A 20,001-nucleotide genomic window follows, 5' to 3' on the forward strand; every position below is an offset into this window, starting at 1 on the left:
ACCTCACTTTCCAAATTGTGCAGTGAGATAGAAGAGTTGTTCTTGTGATTTCACTGTTGTGCTTCTGTAACACTCTGAAGCTGAAGGAAGCACCTTTGCAGATAACTAGATGTTATGAGCATTCATACCCAAGGATCATATCCATGGGGACACTCAGGATCAAGTTGGACAAGGCTCTGAGCACCCTGATGGAGCTGTAAGAGTCCCTCATTATTGCAGGGGAGCTGGGCTAGATGATCTGTAAGTGTCCCTTTCAACTCAAATCTTGTTTGATCCCAGTGGAGCATCTGTCTGAGAGCCTGTTGAGTTCTAATGCAATAGATGTCAGGGCTTAGGCAGCAGCAGCAACAGTCAGGCATTTTCTCTGGTCTTTGTGAGTCTGTGGGTTTCCCCAGCAAGCACAATAAAGCACCAGTAAAGCTGTGAAACCTTCCCCTTCTCCAATGACTTCAATAAGTTATAGTGCCCCTGTGAGCTGGGTGGAGGTGAATAATCTCCATTTCACAGGAAGGAAATAAGGACCCATTGGAAGAAAGGTGCCGAGGCCAAACGGTGTGAGAGAAAGACCCAGAATTGCATGAGTGAACTAGCTCCAGGAATGGAACGGGTGTGCAGGCACTTGCTATAGTGTATAATCCTTACCATGGTCCCTATTGCTGACCAGGATGTACATTAGTGCTGCTTCCAAGATGTATCGTGGATGGTGCTGCAGCTTTTGGAGTCTGGATGGGAGATACAATTTAGGTTTTATAGATATGAACCACAGTAGTGAGTGTAAGGGCCAGAGGACAGGCCATGGACTATTTGCTAGTATGGACTTATCTCAGTGTTTTGTATTCTGGATCCCTTAGCAATGACACGCATACTTTATTTCTGGCAGAATTAGAAACATTTAAGACACTCTGCAGACTTTCTCTTTGATTGCTAGGTCTTGACTGGTAAAGCAGTAGGAAAAAGGCTTAAAATAATATATCCTGCTGGGCTGTCATTCAAGAGAAACAAGTTTCCAGAGCTCTTTCTGTCTGTAACTCATCATGAGACTTTGGACAATTTTTTTCCACCTTTGTATTCCTCCTGTGCTGCCTTTGTCATTGATTTGTCAGCCTGCATAATGGTGTCCCTGACTGAATGAATGCTTCCAAGATGGATTAAGAATTGTTGGCTTCACTTTTTCATACTTTCTTTCTTATTGTTTTATAGCTGTTAACAATTGATGACAACTTCTGTGGCCTGGATATGAATGCCCCCTTGGGAGTATCATCTATGGTGCGAGGGCTCCCCATTTACACTGAAGATGGAGACAGAATGACATCTGTGATTGCTTATGTCTACAAGAACCACTCCCTAGCTTTTGTGGGAACCAAGAGTGGAAAGCTCAAGAAGGTAAGACCTAATGTTGTCTTCTAACTGAGATTTTCACATATTTATGGAGATTGGCGGTGTTGAACGGAATGTGAGGGCAGACCTTATTGTGAGGTGCATCACCTACTTTGAGGATAGCACATGTTTCAGTTGGCAAAAAATTGTGTTTCATCCCCAAGGGCTGGGTGCTTGTTCTGAAGGAAAAGTGTTTTCATCAATAGACAGCTGTGTCTGAATGATAATGAGCGTTATGTTTATGGAGCAACCACGGTTGACGCCACATAAATAAATACACTCTTTATTGAATTTGAGCTTATGTTCCTCACTCTGTGTTCTCAAAAAATATGAAAGCCTGTTGCACGGCTGTAGCTCTGTAGTGTAACAGCTGCTGTAGTTCATCATGTACGGCAGTAATACAGAGCCTGAGAGTTGGAAGCTTTGTAGTGCTTTTAGTAGGTGCTCTTCTTAAGTCAGCAAGAGGTATTAGAAATGGCCTTATGCTAATGATGGGCATCACATCCATTTCAACTCCTCCCTGTTTGGCGACATTTAAATGCTTGAGCTGGGAATGTTGCAAAATATGATTTGTGAGGAGATGGATGAGAAGCTGTTATAGGATGTTGGAGGAGCCCCAAGGCTTAGATTGGATGTTGAATCCTCTTTGAATTCCTTTTTGCAAATAACGCCAAGCTGAGGAGATGAATGTGCTATTAAAAAGTCTCCTACTATGGCTTGTATATATGATAGGCAGAGCAGAGAGGAGAAAGGGATTCATCTGTTCATGAATGCGTAAGAGGGAGTCTGAGATCTCTGATTTTGTTCCTTTTGCTACTGCTTCCTTTAAGAAGAACATCAAGGTTTTAAACTCAGGTGGCATTACACCCATGTGGTAGGAGGTATATGAAATAGGATCCTGCCCACTGACAGATGTCTCCAGACCACTTCAACAGAGGAAAAGCTGCTGGTGCTTTTGTACAGAGTGTGGTTGTTTTAATGGTCTGCTCTAGCACGTGGAAAAGGAGCCAAATTGTTTTTTAAACAGTTGTAGTAAAAATAATCTCCTCCCCTGACTAATTAGGTTTTGCTTCCTTGTCATCTGTGATATCATAATAAAATGTTTAGTTCTCCAGCCGTTCTCACTGGGGGAAGAAAATGTGTAGCTGAGATCTGAACAGTAAATATCCAAAAGACCTAAACAGTTAAGAATGCCTATTGCTTCTCTGCTTTCGTGAGCTTTTGGTTTTAATTTTGGCTCTGGGAGATGCAAAATCAGACATAGCTCTGTCTTTGCCTTTGCAGGTCACAATGCAGAATCCAAGCTCTCGTTCCTTTTGAAAAGGGGGGAAATAGGAGTGAGAAAGCTTTTTATTTATTTTTTTACTGAGTGTGGTAGAGAGCAGAGACATCCTTATAGGGTAAAGAATGAGAAGAGGGGTGCTGAACTAACTGATGTAACTTGAGAAAGCTGTGTTTTATTCTCTTTTTCCAAACGTGATGAATGTTCTGCCTGCGGTAGTTAGAGCACTGGGTCTGTGTGTCAGAGCAGGGCTGGAGCTGTGAATAAGGGCTTCGTGGGATGAATAATTATCTATCAGAAAAGCAACACGCAGAGCTGATCATCAGCGCAAAATGAGGCTTCCCCAGACTCACGTGGTTGTTTTGGATGAACTGATCCTGGAAATACGCATTTCCTAAAGGTTTGGTCCCATCCTTGCTATGACTTCTGCATTCATTTACTTTCCTCCAGGGCTCCCAAGGGTGTCTGAGCTCAGGACATCAGCCTGCTTTCGCCCTCCATGGGCCACACAAGGCCAGTTTGGCACTGAGGATTTTCACCTAGTCCCTGCCAAAGCTTCATGGCCTTTCAAGGCTTGGTTTTCCATCTCGGCTCACCAGTCAGGTGCTTTGGAATTGGAAGCAAAGGGAAATACCACACTGGTAATTGCAACTCCTGCAAAATCCATTGTGTTGGGATGAAGTTTGATTTATGTTTAAAAAAATTGCATATGGGTAAATTGGAATCAGCTATATAAGATTAGATGAAACTCTGTACCAGCAGACAAAGCCCAAGGACTCACTTTTTCCTGATGGGCCCCTACCACACGTGGCATGTACTGCTGTTTTTATGGTGCAGTGCAGCTGCTTGATCAAGCCACAGTGAAGCATTTCTGGATAGCACGAAAAGATGAGTTGTTATATTATCTTCAAAGCAGCAGGATCTGCTCAGTTGTTGCTGAAAGATTCACTAGAAATAATTAGAAGATAGTTTTGGAGAAACTTCCCTTATTTTCTTGCAGTTTCAGTCATCTTCCCTGTGTTTTTATATAAAAAAATACAGACTGTGTATCAGATTTTGAAGAATGAAATCTGTGGAGGTACCATAGTCATAAAGCAATATCTGTTGATATACAAATGTCACATGTCAAAGGAATGTATCCAGTGGCACACAAAACTTGAAGTAAAATATCGTGCTTTACAGGAAAGTATCATTAAAATGAAAACTAGCAGCACATCAGGAATCTGCCCACGTAACCAAGACAACAAAGAGAGAAAGAAAAGGAAAAAGCAACATAGAGATTGGGTAAGAAAAGAGTGATTGAGAGAGAATGACAAGGCTGGCCCTAGCTGTTCCACTGCCCCAGGCAAAATAGTTCTTGCAGCCCTTGCTCATGCACACAGCTACGTGTGCAGACCAACAGGAAGGCTCTGAATAATACACTGTAGAAATATGCCCTCCAATTCTGCCAGCTTGTCCACAGCACAGCGTGGCCTTGCAGAACAGTGATATAAATAGGATAAAAATGCTAGGCTCTGAAAAGGAAAAATCTCCCCCCTGTCTGTATCTTGTGGCAGAAACCGCAGTCTGTAGATTAAGGGTTTGATGGGTGTTGGTGTCAACTTTGGAATGGAGAAGGCAGCTCAGGGATGAGTGGGTTGTGAGACAGCCATGCTCAGCTTTTTAATCTAACAGGAGCTTCTATTCTTCTTCTATATATGCTTTTCTGTTCTACAAAATGGAAGGAAATGCATTATTTGCTTAAAGAAGTGTTGGAGGAAATTAATGCTCTGCAGCTTGCAAGGGATTCGTGTATAAAGCATGAGGATTCTATCACACAGCTAAAGCAGGTATTTCAGATGAAATGAAAAACTCCTGACCACCTGTGGGCAATGAAGATCCTGTGGTGGTACTTATGAGAAATATTTGTATCTTGGAAGCCCTGGCCAAATTATGTTATGAATACATGTTATGGCTAAGAGAATGTGACAGCATTCAGTATTTGTTGTATATCTTCCCTAGGTGTGTAATGTATGGATATTGCTTTTGTGCAGATAGTTTCCACTCAGGGAAACAAACAAACAAACAAACAAGAAAAGCAACTTACTTGCAATTATTCTGTGTGCATGTACAGCTTTAAAGAACAACTTAACATTTAAAAATATCAGCTTGGGAACAGCTCCAGGAGCTGCACCTCTGTTCAAAACAAAGCTTTGTCCATTCTGAAATGTCTCTTCTAAAACGAAGTAGTTATAATTTACATTTGTTTGAAACCGCTTTGTGAGAAATATTCTTTTATTCCATAAAAATATTTCATTCAAAGCCTTCCCTATGCTAAATTCCTTGCAAAGAAAGAAATTGAACTGAAGTGTCAGTTCTTTCACTCTATGGCCAATGTTTCATTTTACATGAAATCTCATCAGTTTGAGGTCTTTGAAGAGGCTTTACATTTAGGGTAAAGGTTTTCATTCAAGATTAGACAGCTCTGAAATGGGTCTAGCACTTCCCATCAGGTATCACTTCAATTTAGTAGAAAACTCTCATCATCGGCCAGTTTTATGAACCACCCTTTGGATTACCCTGAACCCTTGAGACCTTGCTTTCTTTGGATCCAAAGCAAAACACCACAGGGAGACTTTTCAATTTGAGAGCTCAAATTGGCAGTTCTAATTTTGGGCCCATCTAACAGTCGCACTGGGGAAGATTGGCTTTCTCCGATGAATAGTTGGGATGGAACGTACTGCATGTTTTAGCTTTTGTTGGCTTCTGGTCATGTAGCTTTGGCTGACAGCTCTTCCAGTTGTGTGCTGAAGCTTTGTTTACAGCCTATTTGCCTCGAGAGCTTCAGAAGGAGTCAGCATGTGGCTGGAAGATGAAGCACCTTGGTCCATGCTTCAGGAGGGTAGCCCTGAAGGACACTTGAACGTGCCGCTTCATTATCATAGTTGATTGCTGTGAGTTCCCTCTTGTAGCAAATCCTTGTCCCATCACAGGTTGGAATAAATCCCTCTCAGAGCAGAGTTCATCCTAGTGGGATGGCTCTTGATCAAACAGATCTTTCCACAAAACTGGATGGATATTAAGTGCTATTAGTGGGCAACACAGTGAAGAAATTGAGCTTTTTATGCAAAACACTGTTGAGCAAGGTAAGATGGTATAATAGATGAGCAGAGCCCAACAGGTGGAAGAGCTCTGGCCAGGTTAGTGATATTGCAATGTATCCACATGGTGAAGGGAAAAATTGCTCCTCTTTCTCCTCTGATGCATTACTTCCCATCCAAAAGCTGGATCTAATGGGAGTGAGCCTTGGGTTTGTTGAGCACAGTTCCGTGGATTCTGATAACTGCAGAAAAAGCCAGATCCTCTCTGTTTCTCCAAGTATAAAGGGGTTCTGAATATGCGCAAGACAAGAAACTGTTCTGTTTTGATGTTCCCTGGAGGATATTCTGCTGCTGACAGTGCTCTGCAAATGTCAGTAGGGAAACTGCTTCCTTCTCTTTCCCTCTGCTGCTTTGAAGGAGTCAGATTTTTTTAAAAAAAATTATAATTTTTTTTTTTTTCCTAACTGTTTGGCAAGTGGACTTGACTGCTCTGAAAACATGCTGTAGAGGCTCCAGCTCCTGCTGAGAAGCTGGTTTCTGCAAGAGGGACTTGCTCACCCTGGCCTCTCCTCACAGCTTCCTAAATCAGCAGGAGTCCAAGTGCTTCACTCGCTTGTGATGGAATGATACAGTTTCCCATCTGTATTTGACGTCTATGAAGGCTGCAGCTTTCTCTGTCCTGAATTGATGTACAGTTGCTTTTTGAGAGGTCATTGCCAGCTTAGATGCCTGAAGAGTATTTGGTTTTCTGGATGTGACAGCAAGAAAGCTGTGTTTTGCTAGCCTTGGTGTGATCTACCCTTGGTGCTCATGTTGGGTGCCATGAGAGAGATGGAAACCTATGTGAGCATGGACCAGTAACAGCTGCTCATACTGTGCCATGTAAAAGCCATTAGCTGTGATACTGGAATCTGGCATGACATAAATCATAGAATCATAGAATGACATGGGTTGGAAGGGACCTTAAAGCCCATCCAGGTCCAACCCTCTGCTACAGACAGGATTGCCAGCCATCAGCTCAGGCTGCTTAGGGCCCCATCCAACTTGACCTTGAGCACCTCTAGGGATGGGGCATCCACAGCTTCTCTGGGCAGCCTATGCCAGTGCCTTACCACCCTCTGTGTAAAGTACTTTTGCCTGATATCCAGCCTAAAGGTGCTGGGTGCTTAGTACTCTTTCTACAGGTTAAATCAAAGTCATAGAACTTATAAATGCTGGCTGTAGGCTGCTGTGCTATGTAATCTCTTTCCTGTCTCCTCTGAAGCCTTGGTGGGGAGCATTGTTCTGTTCTACACTTCAACTCCAGGTCCACTTGTAAAAAGTGGATGGGAAGCAAGTTTCTCAGTGCATATATCCTTCCCAGAGCTGCAACCATCTAGAAAAATCAGACTGAATGGTAGAGCTGGCATCCTGAAGGACCTAGGCTGGCTGGGGAAATGGGTCGACAGGAACTTCCTGAGATCAAAGGACAGCTGGATTAGAAATCTCAGAGTCCCTTCTAGCCTCGATCACCCTGTGATTCATCCTCTGCTGCAAAACTCCAGGCCCTAAACCACACTGCAGGACCTGTATCTGGGCTCTGCTGCTGAACATTTGCTTTAAACACTTGCTGATTACTTTATCACTGCAAATGGTTGCTTGACCTCTCACACCCTTCATGTCCGTTGCCTTGAGACTTCTAGCTACAGCTCTTCAGGGCATTATGCTGCAGTGAGCTTACTGCTCTTTCCAGTGTTTAACTGCAGCAGGAACACTCCCTTTAGTCTGCTAGGGAGGTGGCTGTTTCTAACAAGAGTTAGAGCATAGTTTTTGGCAGAGAGCAATTAATTCTCCCTGTCTTTCCCTCAAGTACCTCTCGCTGCTTTCTGACTATTCAGCAATCTTTATGCTGGTGTGCAGGGTTTGGCTGAGCTGTGCTTTTGCTGGGTGCCTTGCATACATATGTTTTTGAGGTTTTGGTTTAACAGTGCCTTGTCAGAGATGGGATCGTGTGAATCTCATCCCTCCAGATGCATTCTGCTCTTCAAAGCCCAGAGGTGCTCGCTGGCTGCTGCCATGTGTTCTGTTTTGCTGGTGCTGCTCTGAATGTTTTTATTCCCGACTGCAGTGGACTCCAGCAGACCCATTGCAGCAGGGAAGGCAGCAGGCTGTACTGTCAGCTCTTCAAGGCCTTCCTCAAAGAGACTGCAGCTTGAATGTGACAGATTTCTAGTCCCAAAGCAGCAGAGCTGGATTCCCCCACTGTGGGCTGAGGATGTGCAGAAAGGGGAATGTTTGTGACAAAAGCAGACACAAAGGGACAGATAACAACTGCAGGTCCTGCTGCCAGGTACCTTGTTGAAATCCAGGGTCCCTGCAGCCTCCTCGGGGGATAGCTTGCAGTGACACTGTTGTCACCTGCCTCATCACAGCAGATGATTTTCAGTGCAGTGTTGCAGGCTTTGTGCAGGATGTGTGGAGTGTTCAGGCTGCCACACCTGATGTAGCTGTGTTGTTCATGGAAACCATACAAGGGGAAAAAAAAAAAATATATATATATATATATATATGTATACATCCCTCTGCCCTTAGTTTTATGTGCTTCTGTTTGACTTCATCCCTCTGTTCCCTGGGAAGCCCTCTGGAAGGGACATCAGGTGACCAGCTTTGATCCTCACCTGTCACTTGTGCTCTCCAGGGTGACAAAGAGAGGCAGTTAGCTCCTATTCACTGCATCTAATGCCTGGATGGATGCTCAGCCAAAATGGCTCTTGTCATTCCTTCTTCCTCTTTCTGTCCCTTTCCCTTTTCACTGGGATAATGACTTCTCAGGGAGCCCTTGAAGTGCCTCTTGCATCTGCCTTTGAATGCCTCTTGCCTGCTGACCCTTCTTATGGGAAGTCGGCTTAAGTGCGATTCTCCTAATTAGTTTTGCTTTAATTTAATCTTTTGAAATAATTTTATCAAAAAGAGGAAACCTTTTACCCGCTTCCTCATTTCATTGGCTTGTTTTAATGCACGGTGTCTGGGTTTATTTCTCTATTTTTCTTGTCTCAAGATAGGACATCATTTGCATATTTGATTAAGCTCCATATGTTATCAGGGAGCCAGTTGAAAGAACAGCAAGTCCCTGATAAGGCACTGTGCATCCATCTCTTCCTTTCATAGTCCTTCACTCTATCCCCCCTCACCATCCTGCAGCTAGATCTGTGCCCAGAATCACCTCTATAGTCTGTCTTGTCTTCATCTTGTTTCTTTGGCCACGAAGAATCATAGGATGATTTGGGTTGGAGGGCATCTTATTCAAGGTCAGGCTGAACCAGGCTCTCAGGAACCTGACTGAGCTGTAAATGTCCCTGTTCAGTGCAGGGGAGTTGGACTTGGATGACCTTTCAGGGTCCCCTCCAATTCAAATGGATTGTAGAGTTGCAACCCCAATGCATGAAGATCTCAGGTTCATCTCTGGACAGGTATTGATGTAGATATCAAAACTGGACAGCTCCCATCCTTAGGAAGGAGGCAGAAAAGGTGCAGAGCATGGGAACTGAGTGCTGGTGAAGATGCTAAGTGTGACAGAAAGGTACAGGTTCAGTTCCCTGTGCACTCCAAACCAATTTGCCTGCTTGCTCGTAACAGAATCCTGTTGTGTCTGTGAGGTATGTATTGCATGAAAGAAGTTTATTTTCACTCTTCACTTTTTATGTTGTCCAGGCCTTTGTTGAGAATTTAAGCTGGACTCTGTTGCACTGGTCTGCTGTACAGTTAGCTCATCTACCAACTGCTGTGCAGACAGCAGCAGGGTCAGAGTGACTAGGAACAGAATAGTCACTGATGGAGATCCATGCTTTTTCCCTGAAATCTTGTGTATTTGAAGCTGCATATAAATATATAATGTGTGTGTACACGTAAAGGATGTTGTTTTGGGGCTTTGTTCTCTGTGAAAACAATTTGCTTTATGCAGTTTTCTCCAGGCCACCTCAAAGAATCCTTTTCTTTAAAATAAGTTGTGGATGCCCTCAAGGAAACTTAAGGAGATGCTTAGTTTAATAGTAACTCTCCTTTCTACTGGTGATGCTGAAACTGGAGAGGTCTCTGCTCAGTCTCTGACCCATAGCAGGCCATTTCTGAGGGTGAACAGGGAATAGATTCCTACTTGCTCTGCTTACGCATCATGTGGTCCCTGTGGTCAAAGAAATTCGTGGAATCATAGAATGGTTGGGTTGGAAGAAACCTTAAAGATCACCCAGTTGCAAACTCCTTCTGTGGGCAGGGACACTTCCCTCTGGATCAGTTTGCCAAAAGCCAAGTTCAGTTTAACATTGAACCAGTTATGGGGATGGAACATCCACAACTTGTCTGGGCAACAAGTTCCAGTGCCAATTATCCTCTTATAGTTTCCAAAATCCAGTAAATGCTTGGATTGACTTCTAGTAAAGTCAGGTTGCATTTATAACAGCAAATAAAGGTAGTATAACTAGCCATATTAGTGGAGCTACAGAAGGTACCATGACTTGCATAAGGTAGCCCTTGGCTATTTGAAAAGAGCTTTTTGCTCAGCTGACACCTTGAGAGTAGGAACGAGGTTTGATTTATGAGCCAGTTCTTAATTAAAAGGCAAAAAGGAGTGTGTCTTCCTTTGTTTGAATGAATGACTTTCAGCTTGAGCTGATTTGAAGAGCCTCTCCCCTGCATACATCTAGGCTCTCCAGTGCATGGGAGCCTGTCAGCATCATTGTGGTGTTTGTACACCCCCATTAAGGAGCTTTGTGCTGTATGTATGTCCACTACTAGTGAACACTTCTGCCTAACTCAGTCTTGCTCTACCTTGATGTGTGGTTACTTGTGTAGACTGTTAGCATCCTTCTTCCAAAGGGACACTGTCAAATATAGTTAAAGAAAAGTCTCTACAAAATTGTAGCCAGTCTCATGGTGTTTGTGAAGTCAGTGAGGAGGAAAATGGAGATAAAATCTCCCTGTTCCTTTACAACTTGGTCTCTTCCCCCTAGTGCTTCCTTCAGTTTGGTTCAGTGGCTTTGGCTTGTTACACTGCATCATCTGTCATTTTTTCTTGGTGGCAGCCTGGCTTGAAAACAATGAAACTTTGCTGATTTTAGGACCTATGTGTATGAAGCCTGGAGAGGAGCATGAGAGAATTGTGCTGGATTTTGTAGACCCATTGGGGTCTACAATGACATCTGTGGGAGTGAAGATGTGTGTTACTATGCAGCATTTGGGGATCTGTTCCTGCTTGGTCTGGCACTTGTCATTTTTATTTTTTTTCTGCTAAAACCCTGTCAGTAGCCTTTCACCTCTCCTAAATGAAACCATACGGAAGAGCTGCAGGTCCCTGGCCCTTCCTGAAATTAAAAAAGCTCACTGCTGGGTGAGGGGTAGAAGTATGGGTTGAAGACTAGACCATGACTATTAATCAAAGCTGTGGCTCTAGCAAAGTCCCTCTGGGATGCTACGTCCAGGGTGAAAAGAAAACATCTTGCTGTAGCTGTGACAGCAGCAGTTAACACTGCAGATTTCACTATATTCTGATAGTGTTAACTCTAGGTTAATGCCTTTTTCATGAACCTGCCTCTGTCATCACTTGGATTTCTGTGTACTGGCCAGTGTTACACCAGCTTTGACCCCTAGGAAGATCATTTGTTTCTTAAATTAAAAGGGATTGAGTTGGATGAGGATTTCAATGTGAGACTTTGAAAGGAAATAGATGTGCAGGCTGTGTTGGTATTTGTACTTGACTAAACAGCAGAACTGTGTTAATGGAGAGATCCCATCTTTGGGACACATCTCACAGAGTATAACTCCTGATAAAAGCTGTTCTTATGTATCAGCAGCATTGTGTCAAGCATGCACCATCACCTCCAAACTGGGATCCTCCTTGGTGTGGTGAGCATGGAATTAGGTTGGAAATGAGTCGTACACTCACAGGCTCCAATGGGAGATGAGCTGGAACCCTGGAAGTGCCAAGAGAAGCAGAGTTGAGAGGAAAGTTGGGAACTACTGATCTGTGGGTTTCAGCTCTGGTTTCAATCCTTAATGCCAGGCATGCTCTGCTGATGATTCACAGGGCTGGGACACTTTTGGTAACAAAACATGAACTCCTACGGGACTTCAGAGGGTTTCAGAAGCTCTGTGGGTTCTTGCTTTTCGATCTGACGTGCTATGTTGGCATAGGACCCCAGCACTGTTGTGTTTAAGGCATCCTGGAAATGCAAACCACTATTTCTACTCCAGTCATGCTGGTGTCTCACCCTGCTCTGATGCTCATGGCTGTAGACTGGAATCATCTTTCCCTTTGACTTCATGTAACTTTCTGAGCTGATCTGGCAATGTATTTCAGCGATGTCGGGCAAAAGGTTATCACTGAAAGTGGTGGAGACCTCATCATATTAATTTTTCAGAATCGTTCCAATGAAATCTAATTAAACACAGCGACTGGAGCAGTGCAAATCTCCCTGTGTTTGCCTCATTTGTCATATGGTTGATTAAGGCTGGGTTATCAGGGGGAGTTTATTGCTTGTGATATCTGCTGGGATGGATGTGGTTTCACACACTATGGGCACTTTGATCTTTTTCCCCACTGCTTACAAGTTTCTGTTGGCTTCTCTTGGATTTCATATGCAATCGATTTATCTCCTTGGGGTCTAAGGGAACATATTGATGATAGAGCTAACCTGAGCGATAAGGAGATGTCATGCATGCTAATGCATTTTCCCTGCCCTTTAGACAGCATCTCTGTGCTGGTAAGAGATAGGGCCTTGGCATCACATTAGGCTTGAGCATCTCTCTCTCTCTCTTACAATGAGGATAATTCATTTTATTGTTTCCTTACAGAACTGAGGAAAACAGGGGGAGGGGGAAAACTTCTAAACCAACAAACTCACACCAGCACCAAATCAAATCTTACACTATTTCACTCCTCTTTTTTCCACAAAACAAACAAATCTGCAGAACTCTAAAAGCTTTTATGGACTACAAAACAACTATTTATGGTTATTTGACCTCCCCTTTTCTTCTTTTTCCTGTTTAATTAGCTCTTGTTTTACAGATATTTCTGCCGTAAGATGGGAAAGTCAAAATCTTCTGATGCTTTCAAACCCCTTCTCCCCCTTGTGACGATGTAAATGAATTCCCCAAATCCCACCTATATTGGGAATTTTTAGCTAACTTACTATTCATGGAAAGGAAGAAATTCCAAATTTGTATCTTTTTTTTGCACGTCTATCTTAGCATGCAAACTATGGAGAACTGCAGGATCTTATGAGACTGCTGCATTTAAGCTCTTAGTTAAACTTCTTCTGCCAGGTTAGCATTTCTGCCTGCTTGGAAACTGGAGAATTGAACTCATCTGGGAGCCCCCGTAGTGAAATAAATTATCATAATATAGTGGGAAAAGAAAAGATTTTTAGAATGGTGGAGTAGCACAGGGCTACCCTGGTGAATTACATCTGTTCATTTAGAGCTTTAGTGTTACTTCAGCTTTGAGCTGCGTGACTGAGAAATCTTTATTTTAAGGGGAGGGGGCTGCTTGGGCTGGGGGAAAGCAGGAAAATTTAACATCCAAATGTCAAACACCCCAAATGCCTCCTGACACTAATTGTTAGTAATTATAATAACAAGCTAAAACTGGGAGTTAATTGCTAATTGATGATTTTAAGCCAGTCTTGTGTTTTTAGGTGAGTCTGACTTCTGCATCTTTGAATTTTGGGCACTGACAGTGACTTGAAGTGTTCGATGGGGGGGGGACGACAAGAGATGAGAAAACCTATCACAATTAGTATTCTGATGCTCTACTTTTAACAGATTGTTGGCATAATGCTTGTTTATGCAGATGCAGGACCATTCACCAAGGTGTTATATGCCTTACAGTGCTATCAGAGATTAATATTTAGCTTGAATCTGGCCAATGTTAGGGCGGAATCTGAGCTGTATCCTTCCTGCAAAGCTACGAGCAGTCCCAATGTATGATGAAGCAAGTCAACAAAGCCCAAATAACCACAAAATTATTACAGTATCATCCACCAGTTCTAAAGATACCAGCATGGATGTTATTATTTTTTTTCCCTCTGGATTTTCACCTTGATCATGCTCTGCTTGTCTCCTACTCTGTGATCTAGCCCAGGCTACCACTGTGCTGCTTTCTTCCCTGTTAAGGAAATCTCAGGCGCTTTCCTCTTTAAAGCTCGCATTGACATTGCAATAGAAGTGCTGCCCTTCTCCTCACTGCGGAAAGCAAGCCCCACTAGGAAAGATGATATCATTGGCACTAAATATACACCAGCCATCAGGCCCCTGGTCAGTGCCAGAGATGCTCTGGCAGACTCTGATGTGACTTATTTTCTATGTTTTGTCGATTCTGTCTGTGGCAGGTGATTTCATTAACTGCTCTTTAATTGCTTGGGAAGAGCTCAGCCGTTATTTGTCTGCTTTTTCCCTCCTGACAGAAACACACTACAGCTTCCTTGTAGTTTTCTCCTCCAGGATGCACAGATTGGTGTTGTCACCCTGTTTCCAAACCTACCCATGCATCATTATTATTGTTGGTATTACTATTATTTTATATTATTATCACAAAATTGTTTGAGTTGGAAGGGACCCTTAAAGATCATCTACTTTGACTCCTCTGCAGTGAATGGGGTACCTACAGCTAGATCAGATTGCTCAGCTCCCCATCCAGCCTGATGTTGAATATCTCCAGGGATGGGGAATCCACCATTTTTGTCATAAAAATACTTTTTCCTTATATCGAGTCTAAATCTCCCCGAAGTTTGAGACCACTTCCCCATGTCTTATCACAACAGACCCCAGAGTATAACAATAATGATTATTATATTTATCAATTGAGTAGGATGGGGCTGCAAATTCAAGAAAGTTCACTTCCAGGATTTTAGCTCAGTCCCACCACTTGTGACAAGGTTTGTGTTGCTGTAGGACTTGGAGTCTCTTGGTGATGCTCGATGTGCCACCAGCTGTCTAGGTAACTGTGGACTTGTGTGTCTGATCTTCCTTTTTGTCCTGTGGAGAGAGAAATGGAAAGAAGTGGTTTGGGAAAGGACTAAGTTCCTCAAACCCACTTTGAAATGGGGATGAGGAGTCCTCAAGACTTGCCCAGTACCTGTTCAGTAAACTACTCAGTGCACGTTCCTGGATTTTCTTCACGTTTCCTGCCTCTTGGAGGGCATTTGACCTCACTTCCTGAGCTTTCTTGACATCTGGTCCCTTTCCTCCAATAGCTGCTTTGTGTGATTCCTTTGACTTTGTCTTCTAGAATATTTTGTGTTTCCTTCCTCCACTCCATTCGTTCCTTTCCCAAAAGCAGCTTTGTTCAAGCCTCCACAGTTTCATTACTCCTGGATGGCTCTTCGGCCTTGTTCATCTTGGATGTCCATCTGTGGTTTGATCTGAGCATCAGACTGAAATGCAAGAAATCTAAATGTTGGCAGTACCTCCTGTGGATGGAGATATCTACTGTCTTTTCTGTCCAGGAAGCAAAAAACCTCCACTTTTTATAGGATATGACTGATCTTATCTTAGAATCATAGAATGGCTTGGGTTGGAAGGGACCTCAGAGTTCATCTAGTTCCAACCTTCCTGACATGGACTGGTTGCCAGCCTCTAAATCAAAGACCAAATCAGCCTGCCCAGAGTCACATCCTGGCTGTGATCAACTCTGGGGATGGGGCATTTCTTTTGGTTCTTTACAGCATCCTGTATCTTCTTCACTTTAATGCAAGTGAATTATCCAGCCTCTTCTACAAAACTCATGTCTACTTACCTGGCTGGGCAGTGGGCCATGCAAGTGAAGGTTGCAGAGAGCATATGGAAGATGGATTGAGTGTGGACACCGTGCTGCCATGTCAACTCCTGTGGTTTGGAGCCAAGAACAAACCTGGCATGTGTGTACCCCTGAAAGATTGAGTCTTTCGTGCTTTTTACCCCTGAAAATACTAAAAGCTTAGGAAAACAAACAAGCAGTGCTCCCCCATGCCTAACTAACAGCAACAAAACCCCTCAAGGTTCATTGAAAAGGGAAAGGGAGCCTGCAGGATTTATGGCATCTGCAGTGACCGGGGGCTCTGCCAGCAACTGCAGAGTTATGAGTGGATGAGCAGCCTGGTCTGTCATTGGGATCGCACATCTGACAGCCGCAGTGATCCTGGGGCTGGCTCTGGTGTTATCCTGGAGGATTCTGCCATTGCATGTAGGCAGGGCTTTGTGTCGTATCATCATATCACTGTGCAGGCAGCACTCAGGGTGACAGGGCACAATTCTTGAGTAAATTCTTGAGTGCTCATCGTGCTTCCAGGTGACATGGAGAATCAAGTTAGTAGCATGGGACAGATTAAAGAAGAAAGGAGCTATTTAAGTATGCAAAGATGTAATCAAGATATTTTCAAAAGGTGGATGATTCGCAGTTGCAGGAGGTCTTTATATCTAGGAACTTGTAGTCAGAACAGAACTAGTAACTGGAGCAGGAGGGAAAACGTAGAAAGGAGTGGCTTCCTTAGAGGAATCTGAGAACAGGTGGTTGATCAGAAAGGGCAGCTCAAATTGGGGACAATATGGAGGAGGGCACAAAGGGTAGTCAGGAAAGACTTAATATGACATAATGGCAGAGCAAGAAACCCTTGATCTATTCCTGGCTCTGTTGCTGATTGCTGCATGACCTCAGGCAAAACACTTCACTCTCTGCATGCCTCCTACACTCTTCCCTGTGTAGCCTGTGAGTTCTTCAGGGAATGGACTGTCACTTGCAATGAGCGCATCCCGCACCTTGGCACTTTGATTTCATCTCAAGGCTTCATGGGCAACTGAACCATCAGTTCCAACCTGGATGTTTGGAGCCCCACCACAGAAGGGGGGTTGGAGCTCAATGGTCTTTCAGAGTCCCTTCAGACCCAAGTCCTTCTGTGATTCTGCGTTGTTGGGGTTCAACTGCTTTCACATGCAAAATTTCCACCTGTAAAACTTCACAACCAGTGCAAGTGCTGGCTGCTTCCATGTGATCATTTGAGTTTGAAAGGGACCCTTAAAGGTCATCTGTTCCAACTCCCCTGCATTCAACAGGAACACCTACAGCTAGAGCAGATTGCTCTGAGCCCCATCCAGCCTGACCTTGAGTGTTTCCAGGGATGAGACATCCACCACCTCTCTGGGCAACCTGTTCTAGCGGCTCATCATCCTTATTGTAAGAAAAATTTCTTCCTTATATCCAAGTCTTAATCTTCCCTCTTTGTGCAAGGGGTTTGGCTGAGCTCTTTCAACACGCAGCTTTTCATAGACTCGCATGCATCTGTGATTTCCCCGCTGTGTGGAAAACAGGAATGCCGAGCCTTGGCCTCCCTGCCCCCTCCCAACAGGTTGACCATAAATTAGGTTCTGATGTGGGTATTGAATTTCACTCCAGCTGCTGGAGCTGTGGCACATCTGTGGTCCTCCTGTGGTTAATGGCTTCACAAAAATGAAGCAATAAAGGTTATGATGGCTGTGTTTTAACCTCCTGGCCCTCGTTCTATTCGACAGGAGTGTTTCTCGGGAACAGTTAAAAAACCCTCTGCTTGCATTTTAAACATCTCCCAGCGATGTGCAGTTTCTGAGCAGCTTTTTATTAAGTGATTTTGCTTTTGAAATTTACCAAAGCTGAAGCATCTTTATTTTCCCCCTCTTTTTCTGTTTTTCTGTAACAGAAGATGAATTGACTCTCTTTAAAGTAAACAAACCCATCTCTAAATTATGCTGTGATTTAACATTTACATACAATGCTGAAGTCTGAGCAAAGCAAATAGAGAAAGGAAAAATTATCCCCTTAGCTTGAACTCTTTCAGTGGAAGTCTGTAATACACTTCTAAGGGATGGAGGCACGCATATGGGGGAGTGATTTGTTTGCAAAGAACAGTTCACAACTCTGGTCAGTAGTGAGCCCTTCAGGGAAGAGCAATTCCATCTTCCTAGAAATATACCATCCGTTGTGAGAAGAGAATGGTGGCTTTGAGGCCTGGGCTTTGAGTCAGAAATGTTGGATTTCAGTTTTGTTAAGTCTTAGAAGTCTTGCTGGCTTTAAAAGATGGCGAAATCTTGGCACTCCAACCAAGATTGTGGTCATCTCTGTTTCATGTTGTGGATGCTACTGAATGAGGCTGCTCAGATTTTCCTGCTGTAGGTTTTGGCTGCCTAGTAGGTCAAATCAATAACATACTTATTCTCCTGACAGGTATGGAAGTGATATTATCCCAGAGTTGCAGAGAGGGCAAAGCCATTCAAGCTACGTACTTGAATGCTTGAAGTGGATTTACCTGGAAAAGAGATATTTAAGAAAGTGGTTTGGATCACTTCCTAGACAGGTTGCCCAGGCTTATATAGATAGAGGAGTTCAAAGCATTGCTTATATTGTTCCCTGGAGATAACTGACCATCTATTTCCTATGTGAGTAACTCAAATGCTTAAGGGGAGTGTGATGAAGTGCCCTGCCAGTGCAGACACGTGCAGCAGTATGTGACTCAAGATGAGGCACTGCAGCACAAAGCCTGAATGTGACTTGCAGTCAAGTGATGGCAATGAGTTGCACAGGATACGAGGTTTGTGGCACAGAAGAGGGGATTACTTTGAGGTCCTTGGGATGACAATGGGATTATTCCCTTTAACAAATCATCCTGCCACACTTGGGAAAGAAGGGTTTTTCCTGACCCTGTATTGTTCTTTACCCCTGGTCATGTGTAGATCCCCTCTTCTTCACAATCTGCTGTTAGTGCTTGATGTGCCACATTCTTGCAGCAGCAAGTAAGGCATGCTAGCCACCCACTTGGAGAAGATAAACAAGCTCTCATTTATTTATTTAACTCCCTTGCTATTAATTGTGAGGGATGACCCTTTGCTTGGATGTTATGAAGCATATTGACTTCCTCTCTTACGAGCTTTCCAAGAGACTTGTTGCTTAAGCATACTCAGCAAAAATCTTGAGAAGGGCCCTGGGACAGTTTTTGTGGAACACAGGGGCTGGTGTTAGAGCTAATGAGCTTATTATGTGATATATATTGGTATCTCTAGTGGCTCTCTCCTTTGCCACTGTGTCCAGCCTGTCTGCAATTAGGAACAAGGTCTGTGACACTGTGCTTGATACTAATCCTCAGTGAGACAAAAATGGCTGTTTTTCATTGAATGTGGTAGAAACTCATGATTTGCAAAACAGGAACTTTCTCTTTTTTTATTTCTTTATGACTTGAATTCTTCAGAAGTCCCCAGAGACCTACTGCTTATTTATATATTTATTTGCAAGACTGCCTCCTGTTTTTTTAGATACTTCGAAATTGAATAGTTTTAGCATGGGTAGTTCAGCTTATAATCCTCACCATAGGTAATTCATATAGTGATGGTATAGGATGTAAAAAAAAAAAAAAAGATAAGGAAGAGTATTGAGATGGTACTGATAGATGAGGGCACTCAGAACTGAGCCATATCACTCATCTGTCCAAAGTAGCTCTTGCACTGTATCTGTATGAGGTCAGCAGCAATGCAAAGTGTAATTCTAAGATGCAAGACAACCTCTACAGATAGTTCCCCTTACTTGTGATCAGTCAAATCAGAGAATGCAAGTGTAGAACTGACCTCAGGAATTCTGGTACTCCTTGTCCCAAAGAAAAGCTTGTGTAGCTAAACCATGGAGGGAGGATGTCCAAGTTAACATGTCTAGGGTGGCATCTCAAGAGATAACTCTGCAGTCTATCCATTCACTCGAGGAGTCCTATTGACTTCCTGCAATCCATTATTGCCACCTTTCTTCCATACCACAATATCACCCAAGTTTTTTTTTTTTTTTGTACTGGAAACTTTAAATGAATAGATATATTAATTGGTATCATTACGACAAACGGTCCTAGTCACACTGCAGTTCAAGTGAACATTTCATGTTGCCATTTAAATGATGAAATTTTTTTTTTTAAAGCCACTGACAGCTACTTGTGTTTAATTCATTTTGATTTCGTTAGGAGGGGGAAGTTATCGGGATTGCGTCATTAAAAATGCATGCTTGGGTTATTCATGCATGTTTCACATATCCCTGTGTATGATCCATCATAATTCTTCATTAGCCAATGAAGGTAGCAAGTGGAAAGGGACCGCCAAGCATACACATAATTCAATTACATCCATGACGTCACATTGATTGGATTCTTAATGACATCTCCAAGCTGTGCTCTGAACAGGGCTTGGTGAAATGAGACTTTCCACTGAGGCTGCTTGTCCTTGGGAACACAAGGTTTGTGTCACCACCCCACA

The 20,001-nt window shown here is 43.3% G+C and overlaps 1 protein-coding gene across 4 annotated transcripts in view; it reads left to right on the plus strand.

Moving 5' to 3' along the window:
- Window positions 1-20,001, plus strand: part of PLXNA4 (plexin A4) — a 445,185-nt gene that overhangs the window by 43,795 nt on the left and 381,389 nt on the right. For 3 of the 4 annotated variants that reach the window (XM_090134077.1, XM_090134080.1, XM_090134085.1), the window contains 2 exons: window positions 1,201-1,383; window positions 3,842-3,943. In XM_090134077.1, coding sequence (XP_089990203.1) covers window positions 1,201-1,383; window positions 3,842-3,943 — 285 coding nt within the window. The remainder of the gene's footprint in view (window positions 1-1,200; window positions 1,384-3,841; window positions 3,944-20,001) is intronic. The other variant, XM_090134078.1, reaches the window with a different exon arrangement.

Source organism: Phasianus colchicus, chromosome 1, assembly GCF_987193195.1.
Source record: "Phasianus colchicus chromosome 1, bPhaCol1.hap1.1, whole genome shotgun sequence".
Lineage (NCBI taxonomy): Eukaryota > Metazoa > Chordata > Aves > Galliformes > Phasianidae > Phasianus > Phasianus colchicus.